This window comes from Oncorhynchus tshawytscha, unplaced genomic scaffold (assembly GCF_018296145.1).
Source record: "Oncorhynchus tshawytscha isolate Ot180627B unplaced genomic scaffold, Otsh_v2.0 Un_contig_5383_pilon_pilon, whole genome shotgun sequence".
Classification (NCBI taxonomy): Eukaryota; Metazoa; Chordata; class Actinopteri; order Salmoniformes; family Salmonidae; genus Oncorhynchus; species Oncorhynchus tshawytscha.
In genome coordinates this window covers 107,128-122,602 of record NW_024609457.1, presented here as the reverse complement: position 1 = coordinate 122,602, position 15,475 = coordinate 107,128, and the positions used below count along the sequence as shown (strand labels likewise).

The following is a 15,475-nucleotide window of genomic DNA, read 5'->3' as shown; positions in this document are numbered from 1 at the left end:
ACTAGCACCACTAACAGGTATAACCTGACCATGGGACTCCACTAGCACCACTAACAGGTATAACCTGACCATGGGACTCCACTAGCACCACTAACAGGTATAACCTGACCATGGGACTCCGCTAGCGCCACTAACAGGTATAACCTGACCATGGGACTCCATGGGACTCAGGTATAACCTGACTGGGACTCCACTAGCGCCACTAACAGGTATAACCTGACCATGGGACTCCGCTAGCACCACTAACAGGTATAACCTGACCATGGGACTCCGCTAGCGCCACTAACAGGTATAACCTGACTATGGGACTCCACTAGCGCCACTAACAGGTATAACCTGACTATGGGACTCCACTAGCGCCACTAACAGGTATAACCTGACTATGGGACTCCACTAGCACCACTAACAGGTATAACCTGACTATGGGACTCCACTAGCACCACTAACAGGTATAACCTGACCATGGGACTCCACTAGCGCCACTAACAGGTATAACCTGAGTGAGTCCATGGGACTCCGCTAGCGCCACTAACAGGTATAACCTGACTATGGGACTCCACTAGCGCCACTAACAGGTATAACCTGACTATGGGACTCCACTAGCACCACTAACAGGTATAACCTGACCATGGGACTCCGCTAGCGCCACTAACAGGTATAACCTGACTATGGGACTTGTTAAGTAGATTTTCACTCCTGAACGTATTTAGACTGTGACCAAAGGGGTTGAATAGTTATTGACTCAAGACATCTCAGCTTTTAATTTTTTATTGATTTGTACACATTTCTAAAAACATAATTCCACTTTGACATTATGGGGTATTTGTGTGTCACTGGCCTAAACAACATCTCAAATGGATCCATTTTAAATTCAGGCTGTAACAGAAAATGTGGAAAAAGTCGAGGGGTGTGAATACATTCTGAAGGCACTGAACATCACTGTCTGGATATTAATCTCTCTCTTCCTCCCTCTCTCTCTCTTCCTCCCTCCCTCTCTCCCTTCCTCCCTCTCTCCCTCCCTTCCTCTCTTCCTCCCTTCCTCTCTCCCTTTCTCTCTCTCTCCCTCTCTCTCTCTCTCTCCTCCCTCTCTCTCTCTCCTTCCTCTCTCTGGATCCTCCCTTCTTCTCTCTCCCTCCCTTCCTCCTCCCTTCCTCCCTTCTCTTCCTCCCTCCTTCCTCTCTTCCTCCCTCCCTTCCTCTCTCCCTCTCCTCCCTCCTCTCTCTCTTCCTCCCTCCCTTCCTCTCTCTCTTCCTCCCTCCCTCCCTCCCTTCCTCCCTCTCTCCCTCCCTCCCTCTCTCTCTTACTCCCTCCCTTCCTCTCTCTCTTACTCCCTCCCTTCCTCTCCCCTTCCTCCCTCCTCCTCCCTCTCTCCCTTCCTCCCTCTCCCTCCCTCTCTTCCTCCCTCTCTTCCTCCCTCCTCCTCCCTCCCTCCCTCCCTCCCTCCCTCCCTCCCCCTCCCTCCCTCCCTCCCTCCCTCCCTCCCTCCCTCCCTCCCTCCCTCCCTCCCTCCCTCCCTCCTCCCTCCCTTCCTCTCCCTTCCCTTCCTCCCTCCCTCCCTCCCTTCCTCTCCCTTCCTCCCTCCCTCCCTCCCTCCCTCCCTCCCTCCCTCCCTCCCTCCCTCCCTCCCTCCCTCCCTCCCTCCCTCCCTCCTTCCTCCCTCCCTCCCTTCCTCTCTCCCTTCCTCCCTCCCTCCCTCCCTCTCTCCCTCCCTCTCTCCCTCCCTCCCTCCCTCCCTCCCTCCCTCCCTCTCTCCCTCCCTCCCCTCCCTCCCTCCCTCCCTCTCTCCCTCCCTCCCCTCCCTCTCCTCTCTCCCTTCCTCCCTCCCTCTCTCTCTCCCTCCTTCCTCCCTCCCTCTCTCTCCCCTTCCTCCCTCCCTCTCTCTCTCTCCCTTCCTCCCTCCCTCTCTCTCTCTCCCTTCCTCCCTCTCTCTCTCTCTCTCCCTTCCTCCCTCTCTCTCTCTCTCTCTCCCTTCCTCCCTCTCTCTCTCTCTCTCTCTCTCTCTCCCTTCCTCCCTCCCTCCCTCTCTCTCGATCTCACTCTCTCCTTCTCCTCCTTTAGTTTTAACAGAATAGATATCCCTCCCTACGAGTCGTACGAGAAACTTTATGAGAAACTGCTGACGGCCGTGGAGGAAACTTGCGGCTTCGCTGTGGAGTGAAACACACACACACGTCACCCTGCAATAACCCCCCGCCCCTACAGAACTACTATTGACCAATCACAGGACAATACCACCTAGCCCCTCCCATCCCGACCAGACTGATCTCCAGGGGAACTGTCATCATGGGTCACGGCCGGGTTTGTTACCATGGTTGCATGATCCGGGGATATCATCGGTTCCTGTATTTTAGAGGTTTTTCAGATTTTGAAGGAACATTTTTATCCTTCAGTTTTATCGAGCTATGATGTCACTCTTCAGAACAACCAATGACTTTGATTCTGTCTCCAATCACACGCAGTCTCTGTACAGAATAAGCCAATCAGAGACGATCTGAGCTGAAATCCTCCAATCAGAAAGCAGATTGATTAATGTTCATGCTTCATGTTTAACCACTGTTGTGTGTGTGTGTGTGTGTGTGTGCGTGTGTGTGTGTGTGTGTGTGTGTGTGTGTGTGTGTGTGTGTGTGTGTGTGTGTGTGTGTGTGTGTGTGTGTGTGTGTGTGTGTGTGTGGTGTGTGTGTGTGTGTGTGTGTGTGTGTGCATAGCACCTGGTCCTCTGTATAATGGTATTAAGCCTGTATGTCTCTCTGATTATTATTTTATTTATTTACTGTGATGATGATGATACTGACCTGCTGCTACTCTACAGAGACGGACCCCCTAACCCCTCCTCTCATCCCTCCTTCTTTTGTCTTCCTCTCTCCTCATCCCCCTCTCATCTCTCCACTTCTCCTCCCTCGCCTCATCTTTCCTTCTCTCCTCACATCCCTCATTCTGTCCTCTCATCCCTCCTACTCTCCTCTCATCCCTCCTTCTCTCCTCACATCCCTCATTCTGTCCTCTCATCCCTCATTCTCTCCTCCTCCCTCTCTCCTCTCATCCCTCTCTCCCTCTCCTCCACTCACAGCCATTATCCCTCTCTCATCCCTCCTTCTCTCATCCCTCCCTCCCTCTCCCCTCCTCTCATCCCTCCTTCTCTCCTCTCATCCCTCCTTCTCTCCTCTCATCCCTCCTTCTCTCCTCCCTCTCTCCCTCTCCTCCCTCACAGCCATTAACCCTCTCTCCTCTCATCCCTCCTCCACTCCTCTTCAGACCCCTTATTAACCCTAGGTTAACCCTCTCTCCTTCTCTCCTCTCATCCTCCCTCATCCTTGTTAGGGTTCATCTGGGTCTGACAAACAGACTGGCTGTGAGCTCCACAATAATCTAACCTGCCTCACTCCCCAGCCTGTCTCATCCCCACACCTGTCTGAAATATGCAATAAACCCCCAAACTTCACCGCTCTCTCCATATCTGTGTCCCTCCCCTACCTCCATCCCCCTCTCTCTCCACCTGTGTCCCTCCCTACCTCATCCCTCTCTCTCTCCACCTGTCTCTCCCTACCTCCATCCCTCTCTCTCCATCTGTGTCCCTCCCTACCTCCATCCCTCTCTCTCCACCTGTCTCTCCCTACCTCCATCTCTCTCTCCCTCCAAACTTCACATCTCTACATCTGTGTCCCTCCCCCCTCCATCTCCCCTCTGAACAGACAGACATAAGGTTGGGGATTGGTTACTATGGTTACTTTTCTGTTTATTTTTGAATGAGTGAATCCCAACCGTCGTTAAACCTCCATAGAAACAAATGAAATCAAACTAAATGTTGAAGGTCAAATATGATGAAGACTGGACGTTGGTGGAACATAACAGATGACTGCACTCGCATGATGAGTGACCTCTGACCTGATGCCTTGAGGCTTTAGCTCAGTGGGCTACAGGACCACGGCTCCCAGTACTGCAGTATGAGTGATCTCTGACCTGAGACCTGATGCCTTTAGCTCAGTGGGCTACAGGACCACGGCTCCCAGTACTGCAGTATGAGTGATCTCTGACCTGAGACCTGATGCCTTTAGCTCAGTGGGCTACAGGACCACAGCTCCCAGTACTGCAGTATGAGTGTGTTGGTAACAGTGGAGAGGTTGTTCGTTGTGTAAAGATGGAAACAGAGTATTGTAACTTCCTGGCTACTAAACATTAATGACAAAATACTGTGTAAATAAGATTCTATTAAAGAAACTAAATTGAAAATAAAGTTGAGTTCCAACTTGTCTTTATTCTGGAGAAGAACTGGTGCAAATCATAATGGAGGGTTCATGAGAAACGCCTTAACATACACTACACATAGACATTTGTTAAAAACAAACATGCCCTGAATCTCATTGCTGATATGACCTGTATAATTGAATGTTTTGTATACAGTATAAGATCTGACGTTTGTTCAAATATATATTCTTCAACCTGTGTGTTTGGTTATGTTCTTTGTTAAATATGCATTTTAAATGTATCATTTAACTCCCGTATATGTTTGATTAAATGGAAAAGTTCAAGAAAAAAAATAAAGAAAAAAAATAATGAACCGTAAGTAGGAACCTTGAGCGATGTACCTTGGTAATCAGGGGACTGACAACAACGACGGACCAGGAAGCGACATTTTCGAATTAGCAAGAAATGTAAAAGGTTTATAAACTTTGAAATGCAGTGAGAATTCTAAAATTGTATTCAACCAATATTTATGAGATTAGTCTCGTTTCGCAAGAAAGAGGGACTTTCCGTCCGCGCTAACATTTCTAGTAAGTTAAGTTAGACCATAGAGGTGTCGTCATTGTGCTCTCAGCCATGTGGGGGGAGATCGACCCTGTTCCCGAGCCCAGTCCGCCTGTCAGCGTTGAACCAGTGTTCTGCAGACAGCCCGACCCCCGGAGACCACAGCCCGACCCCAGGGGAACCGGACCAGCTTCTAGCTGCTCTGAAACCGCCCACACCGAGGAGGACGAGCCGCAGGACAACCAGGTGAGAAACAGCAACAAGGAGGGAGATAGTGACGTAGAAACCAGATGTTACCAAAAATATTGATGACTACGCCCCTTTCATCTGTGATGTTAATGTGTGAACTAGCTAGCTACCAACCGGCGTATGACAAGGAATTGGCGAAGACAAGTGCGTGTGTGTGTGTGTGTGTGTGTGTGTGTGTGTGTGTGTGTGTGTGTGTTTTTTCCCAGGCGGATCCCATCGGTGTGTGTGCCATGGTGGAGGTGGTGGCTGTGAGTGGTATTCAGGTGAAGAGCCAGCAGGTCGGTGAGGCAGAACTGACCATAGCCCAGCGGAGAGAGGAGCTGCTGAGACAGTACCGGACCAAGCCCCTGGTGTTCCTGGAGCGATACCAGGTACCTCTTTGCTCGAACCCTGACAACCAGAACTGGGCTGGTCTTTCTTTTACTTATGGTCTCAGGGCACCATTGAAGATGAGACCCTGGTCTCAGTTGGGTCTCTGAAGATGAGACCCTGGTCTCAGTTGGGTCTCTGAAGATGAGACCCTGGTCTCAGTTGGGTCTCTGAAGATGAGACCCTGGTCTCAGTTGGGTCTCTGAAGATGAGACCCTGGTCTCAGTTGGGTCTCTGAAGATGAGACCATGGTCTCAGTTGGGTCTCTGAAGATGAGACCCTGGTCTCAGTTGGGTCCTTGAAGATGAGACTGGCCTGAGTACAACTTGGTATTATATAGAAACTGACATATGACCAACCCCTGCTCCCCCATCACCTCTGACCTCTAACCCTCTGCCCCATCACCTCTGACCTCTAACCCTCTCCCACAGGCCCACCTGAAGCCACAGCACCTGTCAGTATTCTGCCATCTGACTTCTGACCCCCGGGCGCAGTACTACTGCCGGGAGGTGAGGCGGAGAGCAGCGGGACGGACCAACAGGACCCGGGTACGCAACCAACGCTACGCTGCCCTCAGGGAGCTGCAGAGGGGTGAGCCTAGCAAGCAATCAGAGACCCTGGTACTCAGTCTTCAGCACCAATCACAGACCCTGGTACTCAAACACTGATGATCACACAGGTCCAGGGTTGCAAAGCTACTGGTAATCAGCGGTGGAAAAAGTACCCAATTCTCATACTTGAGTAAAAGTAAAGATCCCTTAATAGAAAATGACTCAAGTGAAAGTCACCCAGTAAAATACTACACGCCAACACTCAGACATCATTTACAAACCAGACGGCACCAGGGGCCCACGCCAACACTCAGACATCATTTACAAACCAGACGGCACCAGGGGCCCACGCCAACACTCAGACATCATTTACAAACCAGACGGCACCAGGGGCCAACACTCAGACATCATTTACAAACCAGACGGCACCAGGGGCCCACGCCAACACTCAGACATCATTTACAAACGAAACGTGTGTTTAGTGAGTCCTCCAGATCAGAGGCAGTGGGGATGACTGGCGATGTTCTCTGTTTAGTGAGTCCTCCAGATCAGATCACCAGGGATGTTCTCTGTCCCCCCCCCCAGAGGGCCAGTACTTCAACATGTCTCTAACCCCCAGAGGGCCAGTACTTCAACATGTCTCTAACCCCCCCCCAGAGGGCCAGTACTTCAACATGTCTCTAACCCCCCCCCAGAGGGCCAGTACTTCAACATGTCTCTAACCCCCCCCCAGAGGGCCAGTACTTCAACATGTCTCTAACCCCCAGAGGGCCAGTACTTCAACATGTCTCTAACCCCCCCCAGAGGGCCAGTACTTCAACATGTCTCTAACCCCCCCAGAGGGCCAGTACTTCAGTGAGGACCAGATGAGAAGCCGGGAGCCCCTACTGTATGAGCAATACATCGGCCAATACCTGACAGAGGAGGAGCTGCTACATCGCTCCCTCGAGGCCATGCAGGGAGGATCAGGGGAGGAGCGGGGGCCGGGGGGAGCAGAGGGGGGGCTGGCCCACCTCCTCCTCACCTCCTACCAGGAGAGACTGATCCAGAGCCGGCTGCAGGAGGAGCAGGACAGGGAGGAGGAGGAGGAGGAGGGGGAGGAGGGTAAGACACAGCATCAACAAGGGAAATAGTTTGCCAACATTCACTACAGTTGACTAACAGTTTGAGAAGGTAGTCTGTACGATGTGGCCGTGTAGTTAGAATAGCAACGTAATGTAATGTGGCCGTGTAGTTAGAATAGCAACGTAATGTAATGTGACCTTGTAGTTAGAATAGCAACGTAATGTAATGTGGCCGTGTAGTTAGAATAGCAACGTAATGTAATGTGACCGTGTAGTTAGAATAGCAACGTAATGTAATGTGACCGTGTAGTTAGAATAGCAAAGTAATGTAATGTGGCCATGTAGTAAGAATAGCAAAGTAATGTAATGTGGCCATGTAGTTAGAATAGCAAAGTAATGTAATGTGGCCATGTAGTTAGAACAGCAACGTAATGTGGCCATGTAGTTAGAATAGCAACGTAATGTGGCCATGTAGTTAGAATAGCAACGTAATGTGGCCATGTAGTTAGAATAGCAATGTAATGTGGCCATGTAGTTAGAATGTGGCCATGTAGTTAGAATAGCAACGTAATGTGGCCATGTAGTTAGAATAGCAACGTAATGTAATGTGGCCATGTAGTTAGAATAGCAACGTAATGTGGCCATGTAGTTAGAATAGCAACGTAATGTAATGTGGCCATGTAGTTAGAATAGCAACGTAATGTAATGTGGCCATGTAGTTAGAATAGCAACGTAATGTAATGTGGCCATGTAGTTAGAATAGCAACGTAATGTAATGTGGCCATGTAGTTAGAATAGCAACGTAATGTGGCCATGTAGTTAGAATAGCAACGTAATGTAATGTGGCCATGTAGTTAGAATAGCAACGTAATGTGGCCATGTAGTTAGAATAGCAACGTAATGTAATGTGGCCATGTAGTTAGAATAGCAACGTAATGTGGCCATGTAGTTAGAATAGCAACGTAATGTGGCCATGTAGTTAGAATAGCAACGTAATGTGGCCATGTAGTTAGAATAGCAACGTAATGTAATGTGGCCGTGTAGTTAGAATAGCGAACGTAATGTAATGTGGCCATGTAGTTAGAATAGCAACGTAATGTAATGTGGCCGTGTAGTTAGAATAGCAACGTAATGTAATGTATCCATGTAGTTAGAATAGCAACGTAATGTAATGTGGCCATGTAGTTAGAATAGCAACGTAATGTAATGTGGCCGTGTAGTTAGAATAGCAACGTAATGTAATGTGGCCATGTAGTTAGAATAGCAACGTAATGGAATGTGGCCGTGTAGTTAGAATAGCAACGTAATGTAATGTGGCCATGTAGTTAGAATAGCAACGTAATATGTCCATGTAGTTAGAATTGCAACGTAAAGTAATGTGGCCATGTAGTTAGAATAGCAATGTAATGTGGCCGTGTAGTTAGAATAGCAACGTAATGTGTCCATGTAGTTAGAATAGCAACGTAATGTGTCCATGTAGTTAGAATAGCAACGTAATGTAATGTGGCCATGTAGTTAGAATAGCAACGTAATGTGGCCGTGTAGTTAGAATAGCAACGTAATGTATCCGTGTAGTTAGAATAGCAACGTAATGTATCCATGTAGTTAGAATAGCAACGTAATGTATCCATGTAGTTAGAATAGCAACGTAATGTATCCATGTAGTTAGAATAGCAACGTAATGTATCCATGTAGTTAGAATAGCAACGTAATGTATCCATGTAGTTAGAATAGCAACGTAATGTAATGTGGCCATGTAGTTAGAATAGCAACGTAATGTAATGTGGCCATGTAGTTAGAATAGCAACGTAATGTAATGTGGCCATGTAGTTAGAATAGCAACGTAATGTAATGTGGCCATGTAGTTAGAATAGCAACGTAATGTAATGTGGCCATGTAGTTAGAATAGCAACGTAATGTAATGTGGCCATGTAGTTAGAATAGCAACGTGTGTGTCCATGTATGTGGCCATGTAGTTAGAATAGCAACGTAATATAATGTGGCCATGTAGTTAGAATAGCAACGTAATGTAATGTGTCCATGTAGTTAGAATAGCAACGTAATGTGGCCGTGTAGTTAGAATAGCAACGTAATGTAATGTGGCCATGTAGTTAGAATAGCAACGTAATGTGGCCATGTAGTTAGAATAGTGTCTCACGGTAATGTAATGTGGCCATGTAGTTAGAATAGCAACGTAATGTGTGTGTGTGCCGTGTAGTTAGAATAGCAATGTAACGTGATGTGCCCATGTAGTTAGAATAGCAACGTAATGTGGCCGTGTAGTTAGAATAGCAACGTAATGTGGCCATGTAGTTAGAATAGCAACGTAATGTGTCCATGTAGTTAGAATAGCAACGTAATGTATCCATGTAGTTAGAATAGCAACGTAATGTAATGTGGCCATGTAGTTAGAATAGCAACGTAATGGAATGTGTCCATGTAGTTAGAATAGCAACGTAATGTGAATGTGGCCATGTAGTTAGAATAGCAACGTAATGTGTCCATGTAGTTAGAATAGCAACGTAATGTAATGTGGCCATGTAGTTAGAATAGCAACGTAATGGAATGTGGCCATGTAGTTAGAATAGCAACGTAATGTGTCCATGTAGTTAGAATAGCAACGTAATGTGATGTGTCCATATATAATGTATAAGAATAGCAAAGAATCGTAACGTCTCACAGTAATATCTAGTACTCTGTGTGTGTGTGTCTCATGGTACTGTGTGTGTGTGTGTGTGTGTGTGTGTCTCATGGTACTGTGTGTGTGTGTGTGGTACTGTGTGTGTGTGTGTCTCATGGTACTGTGTGTGTGTGTGTGTCTCATGGTACTGTGTGTGTGTGTGTCTCATGGTACTGTGTGTGTGTGTGTGTCTCATGGTACTGTGTGTGTGTGTGTCTCATGGTACTGTGTGTGTGTGTGTCACGGTACTGTGTGTGTGTGTGTCTCATGGTACTGTGTGTGTGTGTGTCTCATGGTACTGTGTGTGTGTGTGTGTCTCATGGTACTGTGTGTGTGTGTGTCTCATGGTACTGTGTGTGTGTGTGTCTCATGGTACTCTGTGTGTGTGTGTGTGTGTGTGTGTGTGTCTCATGGTACTGTGTGTGTGTGTCTCATGGTACTGTGTGTGTGTGTGTCTCATGGTACTGTGTGTGTGTGTGTGTCTCATGGTACTGTGTGTGTGGTACTGTGTGTGTGTGTCTCATGGTACTGTGTGTGTGTGTGTCTCACGGTACTGTGTGTGTGTGTGTCTCACGGTACTGTGTGTGTGTGTGTCTCACGGTACTGTGTGTGTGTGTGTGTCTCATGGTACTGTGTGTGTGTCTCACGGTACTGTGTGTGTGTGTGTGTCTCACGGTACTGTGTGTGTGTGTGTTGGTACTGTGTGTGTGTGTGTCTCATGGTACTGTGTGTGTGTGTGTGGTACTGTGTGTGTGTGTGTGGTACTGTGTGTGTGTGTCTCATGGTACTGTGTGTGTGTGTGTGTGTGTGTCTACTGTACTGTGTGTGTGTGTCTCATGGTACTGTGTGTGTGTGTCTCACGGTACTGTGTGTGTGTGTGTGTCTCACGGTACTGTGTGTGTGTGTGTGTCTCACGGTACTGTGTGTGTGTGTGTGTCTCATGGTACTGTGTGTGTGTGTCTCATGGTACTGTGTGTGTGTGTGTCTCATGGTACTGTGTGTGTGTGTGTGTCTCATGGTACTGTGTGTGTGTGTCTCATGGTACTGTGTGTGTGTGTGTCTCATGGTACTGTGTGTGTGTGTGTGTGTGTGTGTGTCTCACGGTACTGTGTGTGTGTGTGTCTCACGGTACTGTGTGTGTCTCACGGTACTGTGTGTGTGTCTCTCACGGTACTGTGTGTGTGTGTCTCACGGTACTGTGTGTGTGTGTCTCACGGTACTGTGTGTGTGTGTGTGTCTCACGGTACTGTGTGTGTGTGTCTCACGGTACTGTGTGTGTGTGTGTCTCACGGTACTGTGTGTGTGTGTGTCTCACGGTACTGTGTGTGTGTGTCTCACGGTACTGTGTGTGTGTGTCTCACTGTGTGTGTGTGTGTGTGTGTGTGTCTCACGGTACTGTGTGTGTGTGTGTGTCTCATGGTACTGTGTGTGTGTGTGTGTCTTACGGTACTGTGTGTGTGTGTGTGTCTCACGGTACTGTGTGTGTGTGTGTCTCACGGTACTGTGTGTGTGTGTGTGTCTCACGGTACTGTGTGTGTGTGTGTGTCTCACGGTACTGTGTGTGTGTGTGTGTGTCATGGTACTGTGTGTGTGTGTGGTACTCTGTGTGTGTGTGTGTGTGGTACTGTGTGTCTCATGGTACTGTGTGTGTGTGTGTGTGTGTGTCTCATGGTACTGTGTGTGTGTGTGTGTGTGTGTCACGGTACTGTGTGTGTGTGTGTGTGTGTGTCTCACGGTACTGTGTGTGTGTGTGTGTGTGTGTGTGTCTCTCACGGTACTGTGTGTGTGTGTGTGTGTGTGTCTCATGGTACTGTGTGTGTGTGTGTCTCACGGTACTGTGTGTGTGGTGCCTCCAGGTGGAGGGTTGGGGGCAGAGGGCTATGAGCCAACACCCCAGGAGAAAGCTCTGCTCAGGGACGAGTTCATCACTCAGATGTACCAACGCTTCCTGGACGGACACGACAAAGACTTTAACTACAGGTTAGTAGCTGGCTGACCAACTGGGGAGACTAACCGGGCTGACTAACTGGGGAGACTAACCGGGCTGACCAACTGGGGAGACTAACCGGGCTGACCAACTGGGGAGACTAACCGGGCTGACTAACTGGGGAGACTAACTGGGGAGCCCACCCGGTCTGACCAACTGGGGAGACTAACCGGGCTGACTAACTGGGGAGCCCACCCGGTCTGACCAACTGGGGAGACTAACCGGGCTGACTAACTGGGGAGACCAACCGGGCTGACCAACTGGGGAGACTAACCGGGCTGACTAACCGGGGAGACTAACCGGGCTGACTAACCGGGGAGACTAACTGGGGAGACTAACCGGGCTGACTAACTGGGGATACTAACCGGGCTGACTAACTGGGGAGACCAACCGGTCTGACCAACTGGGGAGACTAACCGGGCTGACCAACTGGGGAGACTAACCGGGCTGACCAACTGGGGAGACTAACCAGGCTGACTAACCGGGGAGACTAACCGGGGAGACTTACCGGGCTGACTAACCGGGGAGACTTACCGGGCTGACTAACTGGGGAGACTAACCGGGCTGACTAACTGGGGAGTCTAACCGGGCTGATAACCAGGGAGACTAACCGGGGAGACTAACCGGGCTGACTAACTGGGGAGACTTACCGGGCTGACTAACTGGGGAGACTAACCGGGCTGACTAACTGGGGAGACTAACCGGGCTGACTAACTGGGGAGACTTACCGGGCTGACAACTGGGGAGACTAACCGGGAGACTAACCGGTCTGACCAACTGGGGAGACTAACCGGGCTGACCAACTGGGGAGACTAACCGGGCTGACTAACTGGGGAGACTAACCGGGCTGACTAACTGGGGAGACTTACCGGGCTGACCAACTGGGGAGACTAACCGGGCTGACCAACTGGGGAGACTAACCGGGCTGACTAACTGGGGAGACTAACCGGGCTGACTAACTGGGGAGACTAACCGGGCTGACTAACTGGGGAGACTAACCGGGCTGACTAACTGGGGATACTAACCGGGCTGACTAACTGGGGAGACTTACCGGGCTGACTAACTGGGGAGACTAACCGGGCTGACTAACTGGGGAGACTAACCGGGCTGACTAACTGGGGAGACTAACTGGGCTGGGGACTAACTGGGGAGACTAACTGGGGGCTGACTAACTGGGGAGACTAACTGGGGAGACTAACTGGGGAGACTAACTGGGGAGACTAACCGGGCTGACTAACTGGGGAGACTAACCGGGCTGACTAACTGGGGAGACTAACCGGGCTGACTAACTGGGGAGACTAACCGGGCTGACTAACTGGGGAGACTAACCGGGCTGACTAACTGGGGAGACTAACCGGGCTGACTAACTGGGGAGACTAACCGGGCTGACCAACTGGGGAGACTAACCAACTGGGGAGACTAACCGGGTTGACCAACTGGGGAGACTAACCGGGCTGACTAACTGGGGAGTCTAACCGGGCTGACCAACTGGGGAGACTTACCGGGCTGACTAACTGGGGAGACTTACCGGGCTGACTAACTGGGGAGACTAACCGGGCTGACCAACTGGGGAGACTAACCGGGCTGACCAACTGGGGAGACTAACCGGGCTGACCAACTGGGGAGACTAACCGGGCTGACCAACTGGGGAGACTAACCGGGTTGACCAACTGGGGAGACTAACCGGGCTGACCAACTGGGGAGACTAACCGGGTTGACCAACTGGGGAGACTAACCGGGCTGACCAACTGGGGAGACTAACCGGGCTGACCAACCGGGGAGACCAACCGGGCTGACCAACTAAGTGGACAGACTTAACTACTGTACTAGCTGTGTGTAGTGTAGTGGACAGACTGAACTACTGTACTAGCTGTGTGTAGTGTAGTGGACAGACTGAACTACTGTACTAGCTGTGTGTGTTGTAGTGGACAGACTGACCTACTGTACTAGCTGTGTGTGTTGTAGTGGACAGACTGAACTACTGTACTAGCTGTGTGTGTTGTAGTGTTGTGGACAGACTGAACTACTGTACTAGCTGTGTGTGTTGTAGTGGACAGACTGAACTACTGTACTAGCTGTGTGTGTTGTAGTGTAGTGGACAGACTGAACTACTGTACTAGCTGTGTGTGTTGTAGTGGACAGACTGAACTACTGTACTAGCTGTGCGTAGTGAAGTGGACAGACTGAACTACTGTACTAGCTGTGTGTGTTGTAGTGGACAGACTGAACTACTGTACTAGCTGTGTGTGTTGTGGTGTAGTGGACAGACTGAACTACTGTACTAGCTGTGTGTAGTGAAGTGGACAGACTGAACTACTGTACTAGCTGTTTGTGTTGTAGTGTAGTGGACAGACTGAACTACTGTACTAGCTGTGTGTGTTGTAGTGGACAGACTGAACTACTGTACTAGCTGTGTGTGTTGTAGTGGACAGACTGAACTACTGTACTAGCTGTGTGTGTTGTAGTGTAGTGGACAGACTGAACTACTGTACTAGCTGTGTGTGTTGTAGTGTAGTGGACAGCCTGAACTACTGTACTAGCTGTGTGTGTTGTAGTGTAGTGGACAGACTGAACTACTGTACTAGCTGTGTGTGTTGTAGTGGACAGACTGAACTACTGTACTAGCTGTGTGTGTTGTAGTGGACAGACTGAACTACTGTACTAGCTGTGTGTGTTGTAGTGGACAGACTGAACTACTGTACTAGCTGTGTGTGTTGTAGTGAAGTGGACAGGCTGAACTACTGTACTAGCTGTGTGTAGTGAAGTGGACAGACTGAACTACTGTACTAGCTGTGTGTGTTGTAGTGGACAGACTGAACTACTGTACTAGCTGTGTGTGTTGTAGTGTAGTGGACAGCCTGAACTACTGTACTAGCTGTGTGTAGTGTAGTGGACAGACTGAACTACTGCACTAGCTGTGTGTAGGGAAGTGGACAGACTGAACTACTTTACGAGCTGTTTGTGTTGTAGTGAAGTGGACGGGAACCCCGACTACGACAACCTGGACATCGTCAACAGAGATGCAGAGGAGAAGTACTTCGATGAGGATGAAGAGGAGGATGAGGAGGAAGAGGAGGACATGACTATAGATGTGTCATGACAGCAGCTGTCATTGGACTGTAAATATATTAACTTCTGTAATAACTATACTATGTAATGTTTCTACTCTGTTATTCTCCTCACATTCATTTAATATTCAGTTTGCATGGATAGCAATAAATCATGTGTGTTTACGCACGTTGTTAGTCAGTTGAATTATTTCTTACTAGTTCCTGATTGGACGGGACTCCACACCCTGCTGACAACACTGGCCACTGAAGTTGTTCTGAATGAGTCAGAGCTGATTGTAACGGAGTTAGTATTTCTGAATGAGTCAGAGAGCTGATTGTAACGGAGTCAGCAACTCAATGAAAAGTTAGTATATCTGAATGAGGCAGAGAGCTGAATGTAACTGACTTAGTATTTCTGAATGAGTCAGAGAGCTGATTGTAACTGAGTTAGTTTTTCTGAATGAGTCAGAGAGCTGATTGTAACTGAGTTAGTTTTTCTGAATGAGTCAGCGAGCTGATTGTAACTGAGTCAGCAACTCAATGAAAAGTTAGTTTTTCTGAATGAGGCAGAGAGCTGAATGTAACTGAGTCAGCAACTCAATGAAAAGTTAGTATATCTGAATGAGGCAGAGAGCTGAATGTAACTGAGTTAGTTTTTCTGAATGAGTCAGCGAGCTGATTGTAGTTTTTCAAAGGGCTGAAAACAGGTGGATTTTGGGTACCAGGAGTGAAATCGGGTATTTTTATTTCAGAGGGATTTTTCCCGGTCCATTTCCATGAAT

The 15,475-nt window shown here is 48.9% G+C and overlaps 1 protein-coding gene across 1 annotated transcript; it reads left to right on the top strand.

The window, feature by feature from the left end:
- Positions 1-3,140: 3,140 nt before the first annotated feature.
- On the top strand, positions 3,141-14,880 carry ccdc97 (coiled-coil domain containing 97). The gene is made up of 7 exons (XM_042315389.1): positions 3,141-4,989; positions 5,199-5,363; positions 5,793-5,952; positions 6,753-7,044; positions 7,322-7,334; positions 11,431-11,636; positions 14,614-14,880. Exons 1-7 carry the CDS (start codon positions 4,816-4,818, stop codon positions 14,741-14,743), a joined length of 1,140 nt encoding a protein of 379 aa, XP_042171323.1. The 5' UTR covers positions 3,141-4,815; the 3' UTR covers positions 14,744-14,880.
- Positions 14,881-15,475: the final 595 nt, after the last annotated feature.